This window comes from Falco naumanni, chromosome 2, assembly GCF_017639655.2.
Source record: "Falco naumanni isolate bFalNau1 chromosome 2, bFalNau1.pat, whole genome shotgun sequence".
NCBI lineage: Eukaryota > Metazoa > Chordata > Aves > Falconiformes > Falconidae > Falco > Falco naumanni.
This window is the reverse complement of record NC_054055.1, coordinates 112,824,389-112,841,637: the sequence shown is the minus strand read 5'-3', so window position 1 is coordinate 112,841,637 and position 17,249 is coordinate 112,824,389. Positions and strand designations below refer to the sequence as shown.

The 17,249-nt window shown below is 44.0% G+C and overlaps 1 protein-coding gene across 3 annotated transcripts in view; it reads right to left on the bottom strand.

Moving 5' to 3' along the window:
* The window catches only part of CADM2 (cell adhesion molecule 2), a 670,184-nt gene extending 655,453 nt beyond the window's left edge, over window positions 1–14,731 (bottom strand). For 2 of the 3 annotated variants that reach the window (XM_040582919.1, XM_040582921.1), the window contains exon 1: window positions 14,134–14,731. In XM_040582919.1, the coding sequence (XP_040438853.1) occupies window positions 14,134–14,194 (61 nt within the window). In that variant the 5' untranslated portion in view covers window positions 14,195–14,731. The remainder of the gene's footprint in view (window positions 1–14,133) is intronic. The other variant, XM_040582920.1, reaches the window with a different exon arrangement.
* Window positions 14,732–17,249: the final 2,518 nt, after the last annotated feature.

The window sequence follows — 17,249 nt, the reverse complement described above, 5'->3', positions numbered from 1 at the left end:
TGTGGCAACCGAAGAACTAAGTCTCATAGTTTAACCCAGCAGGTTGCTAAACGCCGTACAACCGCTCGCTTACTCCCCCACCATCCCAGTGGGATGTAGAAGTAGTACAATTTGTGGGTTGAGATAAAGACAATTTAATAGGACAGAAAGGGAAGGGAAAATAATAATAATAATAAATAGAATATACAAAACAAGTGATGTACAATGCAATTGCTCACTACCCACCGACCGATGCCCAGCCAGTTCCTGAGCAGCAGTTCCCAGCCAGCTTTCCCCCTTATTATCCTATAGTATGGAATATCCCTTTGGCCAGCTTGGGTCAGCTGTCTGGGCTCTGTCTCCTCCAGCTCCTTGTGCCGGTGGGGTGGTGCAAGAAGCAAAAAAGGTCTTTATTTGGTGTAAACACTACTTTGCAACAACTAAAACATCAGCGTGTTATCAACATTACTCTAAATCTAAATCCAAAACACTGCACTGTATCAGCTACTAGGAAGAAAATTAACTCCACCCCAGCTGAAATCAGGATACTATAAAAACAAAGTGAAACTCTGCAAAAATCAAAATTAAGTATCTAAGAACTTGAAGTGTGGTGCACCCATAGCAAAAGCACAGATACTGCTTCAAAAACCAAGGTAATTATCCTTTTCACAACCTGTATCCCTTCCATAAGTGCAATGGAAGTTAAGTTGTTCTTGGTTGTTCTTTTCACTAAATCAGACAACGTTTAGTGTTTTCTCCATTATCCCTACCCAAATCCAAACAAGCCAAAACAACGCCACCAAACCCAAAAAAAACCAACGCACCAATAAAAAAAGCCACATAAAACTTTACCTTTTTTTATGTCTGAGAAGAAAACCCTGGGTTGAACTTTCATATAAGAGTGGCTTTCATATGTTTGGCCTGAGACAGATGATAATTTCATATTGATTCAGACTACTTGATCTTCAACTCATTTAATACACTGAAAATAAAATCTTATGATAAACCTAGACAATGCAGGAAAAAGAGATAAAATAAAAGATTAAAAGGAACTAAAAGCTGAAAGTGGAATACAGAGCATAAGGGACCTTGGAAATCAAAGAACGTTTAAGAAAAATATTCTCACAAATAAAAAAGCAAAATATTTTAAAAGATTCTTTGCATTGTGTTCTCTTTTCGAATTAGAAAAGTAACCTTATATATGGTGTTATCTTGCACTTCATGTATAAATTATTCATTGCAATGTAAGCCAAGGGAAAAAAAACCTACAGTACTAACTTGAGTAATTTCAAATAGAAAAGTTACCTAAAATTCAGTACCTAGTTCAGATCTCTCCCCTTACTGGTAATCTGGTAATACCAGGAAACAAGGGGGGGGGGAAGTCCAAACAACAAACCATAACCAAAACAACCTAAAACCAACCTAGAGTTATTTTAATGTACTCAGAAGACAAATAAGAGTTTTACTGATGCTTTCAGAATCTTTGAGTTTCCCAGAATCTACACAGAACAGATGATAAAAATTCAGATTTATTTCTTATTTGCTATGTTTAGAAATAAAAATAAACCTCTCTTCCTCAGATCGTAGTACCAACTAACATCCATTATCTAAAAATTATTTTGGAAATGTTTTAGAAATCATAAGACTCAGTGCAACTGGCTTAAATTACATTCTTAAATAGCAACCGTAACTTAGGAAAAACTCTCAGTAAAACACCCGTAGCTCTGACTAACACCTCACTCCTTCACATGTTTCATACTTAGGTGTTTAGAAAGGAGTGGACCAGTGCAGAAAGACTTTGAAGTGGTCTTCCATTTACTGATAGGCAGCCCAGACCCATCTAGAATACATTGAACTGTTGATTTTATTTGCTTTGAATCCGAAAAAAAATGAAAAGAATTAACTACTTAAAATCAAAATCTCTCTTTCCAGTCAAATGCTTCTTTAGGAAGACTTGCACAGAAGAGGACCTGTTTCAGTGGTCTAGCACTTTCCTGAAAAAGAAGAAAATACTGAAAAAATGTAGTACTTCAAATATTCACGAACATGTGCTAATCCACAAGCCAAACTTTCAATTTATAATATGCTTTCAAAAAATCTTCTGCTTGTAACCAATTAGTTAGCAACACAATCTATTCATGCACTCCTTTTAAAAGTAGTAAATAGTCCGCTAACCTGTGCAAACTGAACCACTGTCCCCGATAGCATTTGCTTGTTCCAGAATTATGTAAGCACTGAATTAACTATGGCAGCGAGGTTTTATTACTAGTTTTAATGGTGCACACCAAAACGTTTGTACTAAGTCTATTAACACACACTATTCAAATGTGGCTTCTGCTTTAGTACAAATAATACTTGATTGTCTGGAATGAAAAGAGGTTCTTAAAGTTATTTCTTTTTGAATTACAGTTGGTTTGGGTTTCCTTGCAGTTTCCAAAAATAAACCAAAACACCTTTTGGTACCTTTTAAACACTGGAATAACAATAACTACAGCTGTGACACTGAAATCTTACAAAAATCAACATAACCCTGGTGGATATTAATTTGCAATCTTATGAGTATTATCTGTGTATTTTACAAAATCTCTAACCTTAAAAAGTACACGACAAACTTTCTGCTTCAGTTTCCTCTCTACATTGCAGCACTTTAGAAAGAACAGGGGAGAGAAACATCAAGGAAAAGTGTTTTCTCACTCTGCCATTTCTGATTATTAACAGCTACAGCTTCTTCTTTGAATAAGCAATTACCTACTTAGAGCAAACACATTCGTAAGTTTGCCTTAGCTAGAGCACATTTTCATCACTTTTTCAGGACAGAAGTACATTTTCCCCTTATTTCTTTATCTCCCATCTGTTTTTTCGACATTCCTGTTTAAGCAGTGATCAATGAGAGGTATTCTCTACCAAAGTGCTACATACAGAAGTTGGATTCTAATTAGACATTATTCTGCTGCAACACTGAACACTGATATGACAAATCTATCTAGATCCCAGGCAGTTCATTATAGTCCAGCTTCACTATTTTCTATTACAGCATTAATGGCATTGAGACAAGACAGTAATTAAACTTTGTATTTTTTTTTTTAAATGGAAGAAAATTTGATAAATCGGTTTCCTTGTTTAATTAATTGTGGTTTACATACTGCTACTACACAGTTACAACAGATTTCTTCAAGTTATTACGGATTATCTCTGTGCTGTTAGCAAATTGGTTTCAAAATGTTTAAGAAACTAACAATGGAAAAGGAATTAAAGGTTCATGCATCTAATCATGCTAAACTGATCTGACCAAATAATCCTGAATACACAGCCAAGAAAAGAGTCAAAAAAATTATTAGGATTCACTCTGAAGTCATTCAAACTGAGAATAAAAGGAAGTATAACACCATGCTGGATAAAACTAAACCATTTGTTGGATGCAAAAGCTATTCTACATAAAAATATAAAGTGTTGTATTGTGCACTTATTAGCTCTCAGACTTGCATTCTCAATGAGATCAGAAACAATAACTTCTTCAAACATTTAAGAGAGTTAAATTCATTCTTGAAAAGTAGTACCCTGGTGTTCTCAGTCCATACTTAAGAATTCAGCAAAGCTACAAAGATGAAAGAACAGCACCACCTAGTTCTCTATTTAAAAGTTTCCAAATATTATCATCCATTGATTTATTTTTGTAATCTATATTCACATATGTATGTGTATTCTGCAATGAAATCTGCCACATTTCCATAGGAAATAATACTAACAAGTTTGTCAGGTATTATTACAAGCATCTGATGTAGACACTTTACAAGTGTATTCAGGGTGGCAGGGGGAAGCTTGCATATGCAAGAATGCTAGAGATCTGCAACAATACAAACCCTGTTCTGAAGCACCATAAACACTGAATGGATTGCTCATCTGTCCCTATTATTTGTGGGACCATTTCTCCAATTTAACCAAAATACTGGTTTTGTATTGATTTCCCTGTACAGCAGTCTGACACTTTATAGTACACGTGTTCTAGATGCAAAAATACATTCATGGTACAAACATCACAAAAGCCTCCGCATGTTTGAAAATCTAATTATAGGTCATGCAAGTTGTTTCATATTTACTTTTCTGCTCTGCAAATAGCAGAAACCTTTCAAAAATGGGGCAGATGTTTTAGCTGTTAGTCTGACTGAAAGTTTTCATGTTGATTTCCCTGCTAGAGAACACAATGTGTCTTTGAACAATCCAGAAGTTTACCATGACACAACAGCAGCTGCTAAGCAGCTACCTACTCCTACCATGCCGACACCTTAACCAAGTTTTACTAGCACAGCTGTCTGTGCTTCAGTTTGATAACCACATAGCTACACATGCAGGATAGTCAGTCCACTTTTGTAGACATACTAAATTTTTTCAAGATCATCATCCACAAAGGCCACTTAGGTGTTGGCGTGGTATAGCTCACTTGCTGCAAAGCTGACACATTAATATAGATTATATAGAATCAAAATTTGAGACCTTTATCCTCACAGTTTTAAGGGTGGCGATCCCTTCATGCATTCACAGTAGGGCTATTGCTGTTTCCCCACATTAAGTCTTGAAGCAGCAAGCACAAGAAACAAACTTGTTTTCCTCCCTAGCATCCTAGGCAGACAAGGCCTGTGGGGAGAGGAAGCCACATTTATTTGTGACCAGCTAATCATCTATGTTGACATTTCTTTCTGAAGATATCTCCTTCCTGGAAGAAGTTTAAATGACAAGAGTTTTTAATGACCAATTAAAAGACATAAGCCTATGATATTAACAGATCATTAAACTGAATGTTTTGGGTTTTTTTCACTTGAAATGATACAGACTACTGGATTCTGGTTTCCTGTTGAGACTCACAGCATATTTTAGTTTACAACAGGCATAATCTAATGAACATTAAATGCATCTGCACTTTAGATGTCACAGTAAAAGAAGAATGTTCATGTTGAACATGTTCAAATGCCTTCTATTCAGATTTCCTGATACTCCATTTTGCATCAGATTAGAAAAAAAAAAATCTTGGTTTTGTAGAACGTAAGTATCACCTGCTTTGCTAACAGACAAAAGCAAATCTATACAAAATCTGATACAATTCATTTCCTCAAAATCCAAAGATGGTTTGGGAAATTCCACAATCGTTACTTTAAATGGCACATACCATCTAGTGATCCTTATTCAAAATATGCAAAAGCTTAGTCACTTAAAACAATCTTATATCCTAAGCTATTTTGACATTACATTAATCTCGCATGTTAAACGTATGTGACTATCCCATAAATAAAGTCTGTAAGCCATTGAGGTTTTTATCTACCATAAATAAAAACAAATGGCCCATATATTCTTATTGATTATGTGCCTTCCAACAACCTCCTAAATTCACCATTCAGAACACAGCAAAGCAATAATGATTTATATCAGTTTGCAAAACAAAGATGACTTAGGAAGCAGAAAACATTTTATTTTTAGTCTGAACCAATTCTACAACTCAAACTTATTCTGTGGGGAAAATACTGAAATTAGGTGAGCTCTGGACCATTCTTCAAGAAGTGAATGAGACTGACTCAGTCTAAGAATGGCAGTACATTGCATTTCACATACCAAAAAGCAGCATTAGCCACCAGTTTGTAACCCAATGTTTGTAACTTAAATTTAGTGAGGAGAGAGATGCCAAGTACTTGACAAAAAAATTCCAAATAATCCAAGGAGTATGTTCGGAAGAAGCTGGGCAAATAGTCAAGGTGCTAGCCCACACTTAACTTACTTATACACTATTCAGGTCCACATACACATCATACTGATCATAAGCAGCAGTCAAAATACAGCCTACCACCGTAACGTGCTAGATTCAGGACTCCAGCCTTTAGAGAAAACACAGCCTATAAAGCTGATTCACTGCTAAGTTGTTTTTACACCAAAAGATGAGACACACTCTCTTTTAGTATGTAACAGCCTAGTTAATTGTCAGATGATATCCAGGTGTTGCTAATTTTGCTACAATTGGTTTTAATTTAAAATTGAAGGGATTCCCTTTTTACTGTACAAATACCATTCTTCATTAACCAAAATTATCATTGAACAAGATGGTTATATAGCTTCCTCCTCCATATTAGTCCAAATCTCACCTATTTTTCATAGTATTACAATGCCACACTATACAAGCCTGGAGACATCAAGTAAAGTTTTTAGAAAGCTGCAAGTCCAAGGGAAAAGCTAAAAAAATGGTAAAGCTAAGAGGAAACTGCAGTGTCATGCTTACTCTAACGAACAAGATATTTCATGTTACTGAAACTCATGAAAAATTGCAATATTAGTTTAACATTTCCTCCAAAGATACAGAAAAGACTTTCTCTCATTTTCACTACTATTATTCTAGATGTTAACAAAAGAATTCATGTCAAAGAAATACTACAGTAAATTCCACTATCTTAAACCATTTTATGACCTGTCACAGATTTCAGATACTGTTAATTATTGATTAGTAATCAGTTTAGTAAGTAGTATATCTTGTCAATGCATTTATTTACCTATTTGCAAACAGCTGCAGTTTGACATTTTTGTATATTTGAAGAGATAAAAAAAAAAAAAAATCAGTTGATGACCTGGAGTGTCAACAAGTGTTTTCAGATCTCAAAGTTTTACTTTCTCTTTATAAGCTGTACAAACCACTGTTCTTCAATTTATATCCACCAATTTTGTCACAATGATGCACCAACTAGCAAATCAAGATTTAAACTTCACGTATAAAAAAAACCCACAAACATATTAACACTCAAGGAAGAAGAAAAAAAGCCTCTGAAAGGGATAAATATAAAATGAGCTTGACACTGGAACATATTTTGTACAATCTTTTAATTAAAAGAAAATTGATTGTTTCTGCTTCAACTAGTATGGCTTTTCCCCTCGTTAGGGACCAACCAGAACAGCCTTCCTGCCTTATAGCATAGCAGGAATAAAAGCAGGTCAAGTTACACTGTTAATCCAGCAGATGTAGGTCAGTTTGGGATAAATATCAGAACAAATGGAAAATACCGAAGTGCCTACTACAAGTGCCACTGTGAAGTAACTTGGCCTTATTCTCTTCGGAGCTGTCAGTCAGTCGCAGTTGTGGAGTTTCCACTGCTGAACTTTAAAAAGCCAGAGTTTTAAGGCTTAGATGGGTCAGTACAGCTGGCCTATTCTGCCCAAAGAAGTGGTAATAATGCAATGCATTATATATTGACAGTATCTGGATACACGTAACTGTATTCCCCTGTGTGGTCACAAATTATTTTTGTATTTAATAGCATACTCGGGTTACTTAAGCTAAGATTTGGCAATTCAATTGCTAGGATTAGATTCATTGTTTGATATATACCACAGTATGAAAGAAGGTTATAATATAACCAAAATATTTTAACCTCTAACGTAAGGAAACAGTCTCCCTTGCACCATCCTTCCCATCCAACAAAGCAAAAGACAGGTAGTCAACAAACCGATTACAGAAAGATGATGACAGAGAATATTAAAGCTATGCAGGCAACCGCTATACTGCATATACAACGACATGCACTGTTTTACAAATAACCTAAACCTTGCCCAATTTCATTCACAGAACAAATAATAAGCTGGAGAGTCCAATAACATATCTCTATGTGAACAAAGCTTACACAGAGAAACCTTCAGCTCTGAAGGAGCTTTAGGGATTCAAACTGACAAACAGACTATACACTAATTATTTTTCTGAAACTGAAGAGCAGCTGCCTATAGACAGTTAATAATCTTTAACAGCTATGTAAAGAAAAACAGAAGAATCCTAAATTGAGCATTATAAAATAGAAAAAAGTTACATTTATGAATTTAATAGTAATTTATATTAAAATGTATTTGCTGCTTTTTAAAATGTGAAAGCTATAAAAACATTCATACTCTCCAAAAGCCATATGAATAACCTAGAAAACAGTAAACACAACTCAGCTCATGGTTAGGAATGAATGGTCTTTCCCTCACAAATCCCAAACTTGTCAGACAGCAAAACCACTCCTGAATAAGGCTTACACAGATCCCAATATCTCCATTTTGCAGATAAAAGGATGGGAAGGGTTGCAAGTATGATTTCATTTTTCACATTTACAAATGTTACGGAAAGGAGACAGAACGATAGGCAGACAGACATTGTTAAAGGAAGAAACAGTGAGTCTTCCAGGCCATCTACAACAAAATTACCTACCCACATTTTTCAGTAAATCCTTTTTGCCAAGTTCCCGATGTTAGAAAGTCCTACAGACAAAACATCAGTATTAAGAGAGCACACTGGAAGATGCAATAAACAGCCTCCAGTGTTAGCACTCTGTCTTGTCACTGGAATAAATGTTCTCTGCTTCTTCCTCTCCCCCCTTAAAATGCTATTATAATAGTGTCCTATGTATTGCCATTTAAAGCACACATCCTGAACTTATTGTGCATTAACATAAGAGAAAATGTAAAAAATTGGATTTTTTCTTTAACCTACATTTATAAAATGAAGGGAAAAGTTCATGAAATAGGTCCACAGAAAAAACAAAATTAAAAAAAAACAACAAACCACAAGCAAAACTCACAACATTGAAAACCATTGCAAAGACACCCACATTCATTTTTTAAATCACTCTATTTTCAAAATGTTTTCACCATGTAGAAAGCTAAGTTGTTCAAGGGCAGATTTCTGAGAGAAATCATGATTTTACAATTTACTCCTTGCCACTGGTATTTGTTATTTGCCTTTCTTCCTTTCAAACACGCCTCAAAAACTCCTCGGGAAGAAGGGATATGTTCATTAAGAACATCCTTAATATTGATGCAATCCCAGAGGAGACACATCTAAGCTATGTCTAATAGTTTTACCATTCTACATGTTTTGGAATGTGTATTTTAAAAAGCAGGGCAGTGGCATTCTTTCCAGTGAAAACCTTCCATTGTTTCGAGAGTGCCTAGCAGAATTAGTCTGCCATTAGGTTCATGTTTTAAAACAAAACTGAAGTATTCCTTCTTTCTCTTGGAGAAGGCATTAAGAGGACAATGACAGCATCTTCTATTTTTACTTCTAAAATGTTAGACGAAGAGGGAATAATAGTTCTAACACAAGTCAACCACACTCTGGTTATATTGCTGTTCTCTTGGCAACATCCAAATGTCATTGTCTTTACCAAACATACAGTTGTTATCTGTTACTTAATCTTCATTTGTGATGCAGAATCATACAATGGTTTGGGTTGGAAGAGACCCTAAAGATCATCTAGTTCCAGCCCCGCTGCCACAGGCAGGGCCATCAGGTTGCTCAAAGCTCCATCCAATCTGGCATAAGTTAAAAAAGAAAAACCCACTCAAAATCCAATGTTTACACAAAACAATATTAAAAGACTAATTTTTTGGTGGGAACAATAAGGGTAATCACATTCAACACATTTTGTCAATAGTACGATCAGGCCAGACTGATGGGAAAGCTCATTGTGGGAACCAAGGATTCTACGAAAAAAAACAAACAAAAAACTATAGCTTAAAAACATCTAAAGTACATTAAAATGAAATTGCAACCCACAACTAAGTAAATTTAAAAGCAGGGGGAAATTTGCTGGTTTACTCCTCTAAAATAAACAAATAACTAACAATAGACAAGAAAAATATATTTGTTTCAATGGAGGTGCTTCCCTTGCTCAACATTTCTGTCGAGTTACTTCTTCAGTGAGAAACTTCAAAACTGTTGATGTTAGAAGCTTCATAAATATTTTGAGTAAGAGTGATAAACATTATGAAGGTGAGTGTTTCCTATTGATGTATCCTCAGGGAAGCTGTGTAACATTGTCAAAGGGAATCTGGATTGTTTCTTTACTTCATGTTCTAAAACTGAACATGAACTGCTGTGACTATCAATAAATTAAGAAATCAAGGAAAAAAAATCAGAAAATATGAACTATCCTGAGAACTAAACACCTAGTAAGTCTACCAAGCCTTGGTTAGATGACAGAAGTTGTATGAAGACAGCCACTATCAAGTAAATGATGTATTTTATGTTTCAACCTATGTATAAAACATTCCAAATAAAGATTATATCAAAATTATTCATCTTCTGTTCTGTCATTGTCTATACCCTCACAGAACTTAAGAGAATTACATGGTCTTGACCTGCTATACACCATACTAGTGTAACAACACTTGGCTGTCCAGACAATCCCTACGCATATAGCATTGGGTTGCCAAGATTTCGCTAACATAAATTGTACTGAAAATTCAAAACAGAATCTAGATACACAAGATACTGAGTAATGCATGACAATCTTGTCTTAAATCAGCTTAGATGATCTGAGCAATATCCATTTGCATTTTTTTTTTTTAATTCTGCTTATAATAGAGCTGGGTTTATAAAAAAAAAGTCTCACCTGTAAGCAATTATCTGTCTTCACTGATTTGTTGCATCAGTGATCACAGTTTCAGACAAATTAAAGTGTCCCTACGTTATTTTCATTAGACAGGTTGCAAGCATTTGAAGTGTCTGAAGAAACCATGTTGAGAAGATTTGCCTGGTGTTGGCAGAGAACCGAAAGTAGATCATTTGCTACCACATACAGCACTATCCAGTGCCTTCTCAGAAGCAGAGCACAATAAGGCATTAGATGCCATTTGCATTATCACACAGCAGGGGGCTACAGCAGCTACAATTCCAGGATAATCTTAACCCTTATCTATATACTATGAATCCAACAAAACTATTTTTAATATTACAGTTTTTCACTGGATAACTCTTAACAATAAAGAACTTTTCAGGTTGCATAAAAACAGCTCAGATGATGTACTTGAGTTATTCTAAATATAAACTGCCCTCCCACCGTTCAATTTTGTCTAAGGGAGACTAAATTCCTGAATTGGAAAAAAACCAAAGTGAACCAAAAACGTGAGGCTGACTGTAAACATACGTAACAGTTTAACCCCTTTGGACATTGTTTAAGTACTCCAGAATCATTACAGTGCACAAGCTACAAACAGGAGCCAGAGATCCTACTATTTTCACAGCAAACGCTGGAGAAGGCAGAGAAGACTAATATCATACCCGAACTCGGCTGACAAACCGCTTCTCAGCTCAACATGTTATTACTCCCTCTTCCACCTCCATCGCTCCCCTTTCACAGCAAGCAGTTGACACTGGGCTCTTTTACTTCTTGTCTGCCTCTCTTCTGAAGGGGCTGCTTGCTGTTAATGTTATTCCACACGCAAGCTGAGAAGCATTATTCTATGTCCTCTTCCCTCAGCTGATGCTTCATCAATACTCAGGATGGATTCCTTAAGCAAGACTTCACAGATCATGCCAGAAAGGCACACTTCCATACAGGGGACACATCAACTTGACTCTGTCACCTTGTCTTTAAACTTAATTAGCTTCAGTTTCACTAACAGGAACCATCCGTAGTTACAATCCAGAAGTTCTTTGACTCCTCAGAACAAAGATCTTACTTATGTACACAGCTGACGAAAAACCCGCATATCCCATTGCCCACAAACTGAAAATCAGAGAAACCTAACAAATTCATTGAGCCACTTCACAGCACAGATTGGGGAAGCAAAGCAAGCCAAAAGGAAAAACTACTTTCAAATGCAGGTATAAAGCTGCCAACAAGAAATGTGTCTAATATGGTAACTGTGTCTGCCAGTTGTGCCAAAATAAATGACAGAAACTGAGAAAACAACATTTATGAAGTAGCACTATAAGGTGGACCAAATGAATTCGATATCCTGTCAGATACAGTCACTAATTCAGCACAGTCTTCCCCTAGAAAATATTTACTCTTCTTCTTCTCCATCCGCCTTTACCTTAGGAGAAAAAGGCAGTGGAAATTATTTCCTCTCACTCCTGTCTGAGGGTTACAGGTTCTTTATGTCCCACTCCTTGGTTTTATTTTTTTAATCAAATAGTGCCCAGCAAAGGTGCCTCCTGAAACAGCACGCTCCTGAAGTGTGGCATACAGAGTACCTAAGCATTTTTTATTGTAGTTTTAATCAGGAGGTGAAGAAATAATTGTGTGAAAAACTGAGAAGAGGGAGATGTTTTATACACCTGGAGGGCAAGCTGGATAACATGTTAAGCATCGCTTCTCCCCATCTACAAGGACAGGCCCAATCTGGTTATTTTCACACAGTTACAGTCAGATTTGTATTACACCCCTTTTCTTGCAACATGGTTGTTTTTTTTGTTTTGGTTTGGTTTTTTTTTTTACCTGACGCAGTTGACAGAGTTACATTTTGCCTGGCACGCTCCCTCAACTGCCGTGAAAGACATCCCTGTTTTTAATCACTGGTTTACTCTCCAAACTGCGATGCACTGAATGCAGCTGATTGCATCTCAGGAAAGATCCAATCCTCCTCCTCCAGCAGCAGCCCCGATTTTACTGGTGACAGAAAGTCAGTCCAGAAGATTCCCCCCACCCCCGCTCCTTTGCAGGGCAATGAATTGACAATTCACAGGGCAATGTAAAAGGCAGCGAGGAGCCAACCCCCAGGTGCAGCCCGCCACACATGCCCCAATAAATAATCCTGTATAGCACCAACACAGCAGCCCCTTGTGCGGTGACGTACAGGGCAACTCATAAACATTGGTAAAGAATACAAATAACCTGCCCGATTAAACTGTTCCCGGCAGTTGCCAGGCGCGCTCCCCCCGCCCCCGCCGCTCCCGCCTCAGGACCGGTGAGCTCCCGGGGAGGTAGAGCGGGGGCACCCGGGGGTGTCGGGCCCATGGCGGGACACACACACACACACACACACACACACACACACACGGGACGAGGCTCGTGTGTTTCGGAAACCCGAGCGGCTGCCTCCGCTCCCGCTGCGGGCTGCCGGCCGCGGCTCCCTCCGGAGATCGCCCGACACATGACGCAGCCGAGGGAAACGCGAAATGTATTAAAGTTGATGCGAAATGGCACGACGGAGCCGAGAGAAGGGGGGGAACGGCGGGGAGGGGTGTGTGTGTGTGAGAAATAGATCTTACAAGGTCACTTAGTTTAATCGTCTCTTCGCTTCTCCCCCCGCACGGCCTTACCCCGCACACCGAGCGCCGGGAGAGGCGCCCCGCCGCCCCCCTCACAGCCGCCCCGAGAGAGGCCGCTCCCCGCCGCCCGCCTTCCCCAACCCTCGCGCCCGACCGTTACCTCCCCCGCGCCCCGCCCCGCCCGGGCCCCACAGGGCGGGAATGGGGGGGGGGGGGGGGGGGGGGCTGCGCCGCCATCCCGCCGCCGCTGAGGGGGCAAACTCTCGGCGGCAGCGCAGCGCCGCGGGCTCGGCTCGCCGTCCCCCCCGCAGCGAGAGCTCGGGGGGAAGCGCTCCGGCGGGCAGACGCGCCGGTCGCCGGCAGCCCAGCAGCGTGCCGCGGGCTTCCCGCCGCGGCGGCCGCTACGGTACGGACTTGGACGGATAAACGTTAATTAGGGGGAGCGGCGGCGGCGGTGCGGCGGGCGAGAGGGCGGCGGTGGGGAGGAGGGAGAGAGGAATACATCCAGTCTGGGAACTAGCTGCAGGATGAGCCGCCTGGAGCAGGATGGTGAAGGGATCCGCTCCTGAGCCCCCGGCTCATCCGATTACCCTACGTATGTATTTTATACCTCACATACAGACACGCATTCGCGGCGGCGGCGAGGCACGGACCCCCCCGCCGGGGAGGCACGGCTGAAGCCCGCACGTTTTCCCCGGGATGTTGTTGCAGCGCTCACGCTGCTGCTGCGGCGGCACCCGCACTTTCCGGGGCACGTTTGCGGCGGGCGAGCGGGGAGGTGACGGGGAGTTGAAAGGGTGGCTGCAGGGGCTGGCGAGCGACTGGCGGCGGCGGGGACGGGAGGGTGGCGAGGGCCGGGGGTGGGGGGAGAAGCGCGGAGGGCGGACGAGGGCGGGAAGAGGCTGACGGGGGAAGGGCAGCAAGGGTTAACAGCCGTGCGGTGCTTTAGCGCTGGATAGCGCTACCCGAGCGGGAGGCTGGGGGCGCCCGGGGAGGAGGGAGCCGGCAGAGAGGCGAGGGAGGGAGCGGGTCAGGAGCGGGCGGCGGGGATGGGGGGCGGAGGGGGCTGGGATGCCCCCGGCCGCGGCGGTGCTCCCCCCCCCGGCGTCCCTGCCTCCCTCCCCGCGCGTGGGGCAGGGGTGGGGAGGAGGCGGTACCTTGTACGAGGATCCCGCAGAGGCTGTAGAAGCGCAGGAGTGCGCCGGGCTTCAGCCGCATCCTGGGGGCTCCCCTCGGGCTGGGTGGGCGCCAGGCACGCAGATCCGCAGCCTCCCGCCGCTCCGCTCTCCGGGCGCTTCCTTCCCCCCGCAGGAGCCGCCGCCGCCGCCGCCGCCTCCGCCGCAGTGTCTCCCTCGCTGTATCCAGTGGGGTGAGGAGGAGGAGGAGGAGGACCAGGGTCGCGGGGGTGGATTGAGGAGGGAGGAGGAGGAGGACGACGAGGAGGGGGGAGCGGCTCACTCCGCTGGCTCCGGCGCTGCTGGGCAGGTTCAGGTTCCCCCCGCGGAGCGGTGCCGGGTGCCCCCGCTGGCTCTCCTCGCCCCTGCTGGCGTGTCCGTCCGTTCGCCCGCCCACTCGCCTCTCCGGTCCCGTCCCGTCCCGTCCCGTCCCGCTGGCAAGGGGGAAGGGGGGGGGGGAGGGAGCGGGGGGCTGCGCTGGCGCCGCGGCGCACGGGGAGGCTGCTCCGCTCCCAGCCGCTTGCCGGCTCGAGACACAAGGGCAATCTCCGCTTGCGAGGCTCCCCCAGCCTCGCCCCGCCCACGCCGCCCGCCCCGCCCCTTTCTGCCGGGATCCACGCCCCTCGCCCCGCCCCTGCCGCCACACCCCGTCCCTCCCTGTGCCGCGTGGGCACGCCCCTGCCACCGCCTTGGCCACACCTCCACCGGCTCGGCACCGCCTATCGGCTCCCGCACCGCCCCCTCAGGTGGGTGTGTGACTGGCACCAGCGGCTGTCCAATAGAAACTCCCCAGGTGCGGCCGACCGCCAATGATGCGGCGGCAGAGGAGGCGCGAGACGCCAGGTTACAAAACAAACGGGCGTTTCTCCGAGTCTTCCGCCGCGAGCAAGGTGCCAGACCCTACCTCCCGCGCCGCTGAGTGGCAGCCGGCTTGGACCAATCGCGAGGAGACTCGGCTCCGCGTCGCCGCTCCAGCCAATGGGCGGTGAGCGACTTGGGAGGGGCGGGGGCGGGCGGCGGGGCGCTGTCCAGAGCCGGTTCTGAATTGGCGGCCGGCGGCGAGGCGCGGGGCCGGGCGGCCGCGGCAGCGGGCACCTGAGGAGAGGCGGCGGCGCTCCGGGGCAGAGGGGCGCCAGCTGGCGGGGCGGGGGGCGGCCCTCCCGGCTGCCGCACCGGCGGCACGGGGCGGCGGGGAGCCCGGCCGCCGGTAGGCCGGTCGCGCCCCGCCCCGGGGGAGCAGCGGCAAGGTGTCCCTCGCCTCAGCGCCCCGGGCGCCGGCGCGGCCGTTGACGCCTGACAGCGCTGTGCGGGCGGGGCGGGAGAGCCGACCACTCTGCGCAGCCAGGCGCGGAGCCCCGCCGATCAGCCGCCTCCCGCGGGCGGCGGGGCGGGATGGAGGGAGCGCGGGCTGGCGGGACCGGCTATAGCCGCCGCCCGGTGCCCCCCGTCCCGGCGGCACAGGCAGGAGCGGGGCCCGGAGCCCGCGGGCGGGCGGGGCCGCGCGGTGAGGCGAGGCGCACCGAACCGACGGCGCGGCCGCGGAACGGGGACGGCAGCGCGAATCCAGCGTCCCCGCCGCTGCCTCGGAGGCGCCTGTGACGTGCAGGGGCGGAGGGGGGGCCGGGGCCGGCGCCCGGGATGCAATCCGCCCCCGGCCCGGCCCTGCGCTGCGCCGCGGGGAGGAGCGGGGGGGAAGCGCCTGCCAGCTGCGGGCAGAGACCGGGGCTGCGGGAAGGGCCCAGCCGCTTTGCTTCGGTCCTCGCCACGGAGGCGTAAAGCCCCTTCTCCCTCTGCTTCTCCTCCCGTCTCCCTGAGAGCTGCAGATGTGAGTCTCCGGTATCCTCACAATTCAACATGTAGAGATGCCTTCACCACAGCAGCAGTAAGACCAGCTCCTGTTGTGAGGAACCCAGATAATGGCTATAAAGAACTCTCTGGGTTTTTTGCAGTATTGCCTGGACTCTGAATGGCTTGAGAAAGTTTGGAGGTTTTTAATTTGAAGGTTTCCTTTGGGAGTGTTAGTAACGCTTGGCTAGCAGTCCTAAATTGCTTGTGGCCTAACAGATAAGACATTGAATGTAAGAAAACCAAGATGGCAGGCTACTTCTTCGTGTTTCCATACTTGGTGTTTAGCACAGTGTCGTCCACCTTTTGCCAAAACCTCTTAATGACAGCAGTGTACCTTATGTTTAATTTGCTGAACCCGCCTATAAAAATCTATGCAGGGAATTGTGTTGCCTTATGTCAGAGAGCAGGATTCCTCTGCACTCAAATGCTTATAATCAGGTGTTCTTCCACTTCTGGTTCCAACCTTTTTCTATTAAGGTTTCCCCTCCAACACAATGCAGTGTATTTTGCACAGTACCTCTCTGAATTTCCACCTTGATGTCCCATTCTTTAACACCAAAGAGCTTTACTGAGTTAAACGATGAAATAGCCTTACCTATATGAGAGGGAAGCTCTTCAAAAGCTCATTTCTTTGAAGAGTGTGTTGTGTCAGATCATTAAGGCAGCGCTAACAGTTGTCAACTTCACCTTAAAGAGCTTGCACTAGAGTGGGAGCTGGGAAGTTACGTATTCTGTAGTCATATCTTCCACTTTGTTCATTAGCAAGTGATGATTATGTCTAGCAACAATTGAGACTGCATCAGGATTTATATTGAGTTCACCCTGTCTCCAAAAGATGTCCACAGTACAGAATCAAATTACAGAAATACATTTTAAAGTTTTGTCATGTGTATGATTTCGAATCAGATGAACACCACGTACATCTCCATGCCTTTAGTAGGTTACTTGAACATGATCAAGGATGTTGCAGTGGAATGTCACCTAGGACAGAAAAGCATTTGAAGTCTGTCTCTAGTGGATAAGTACACAATTGCTTTACTTTTTTTTTTTTTTTCTTAATTGCTAATGAAAAAATACACAGTAGACAAAGTTTTTACAATTGTTCTTAGGGTTAAGTGCACATAAAGCAGCAATGAATGGGGATTGATTCTCAAAATATTTTAGAAGTCTTACAAAAAAGAACTCGTCATCATTTTTAGGGCAGCATTAAGAATGTCAACAAATATAAATCAAATTATTTTTGATTGGGG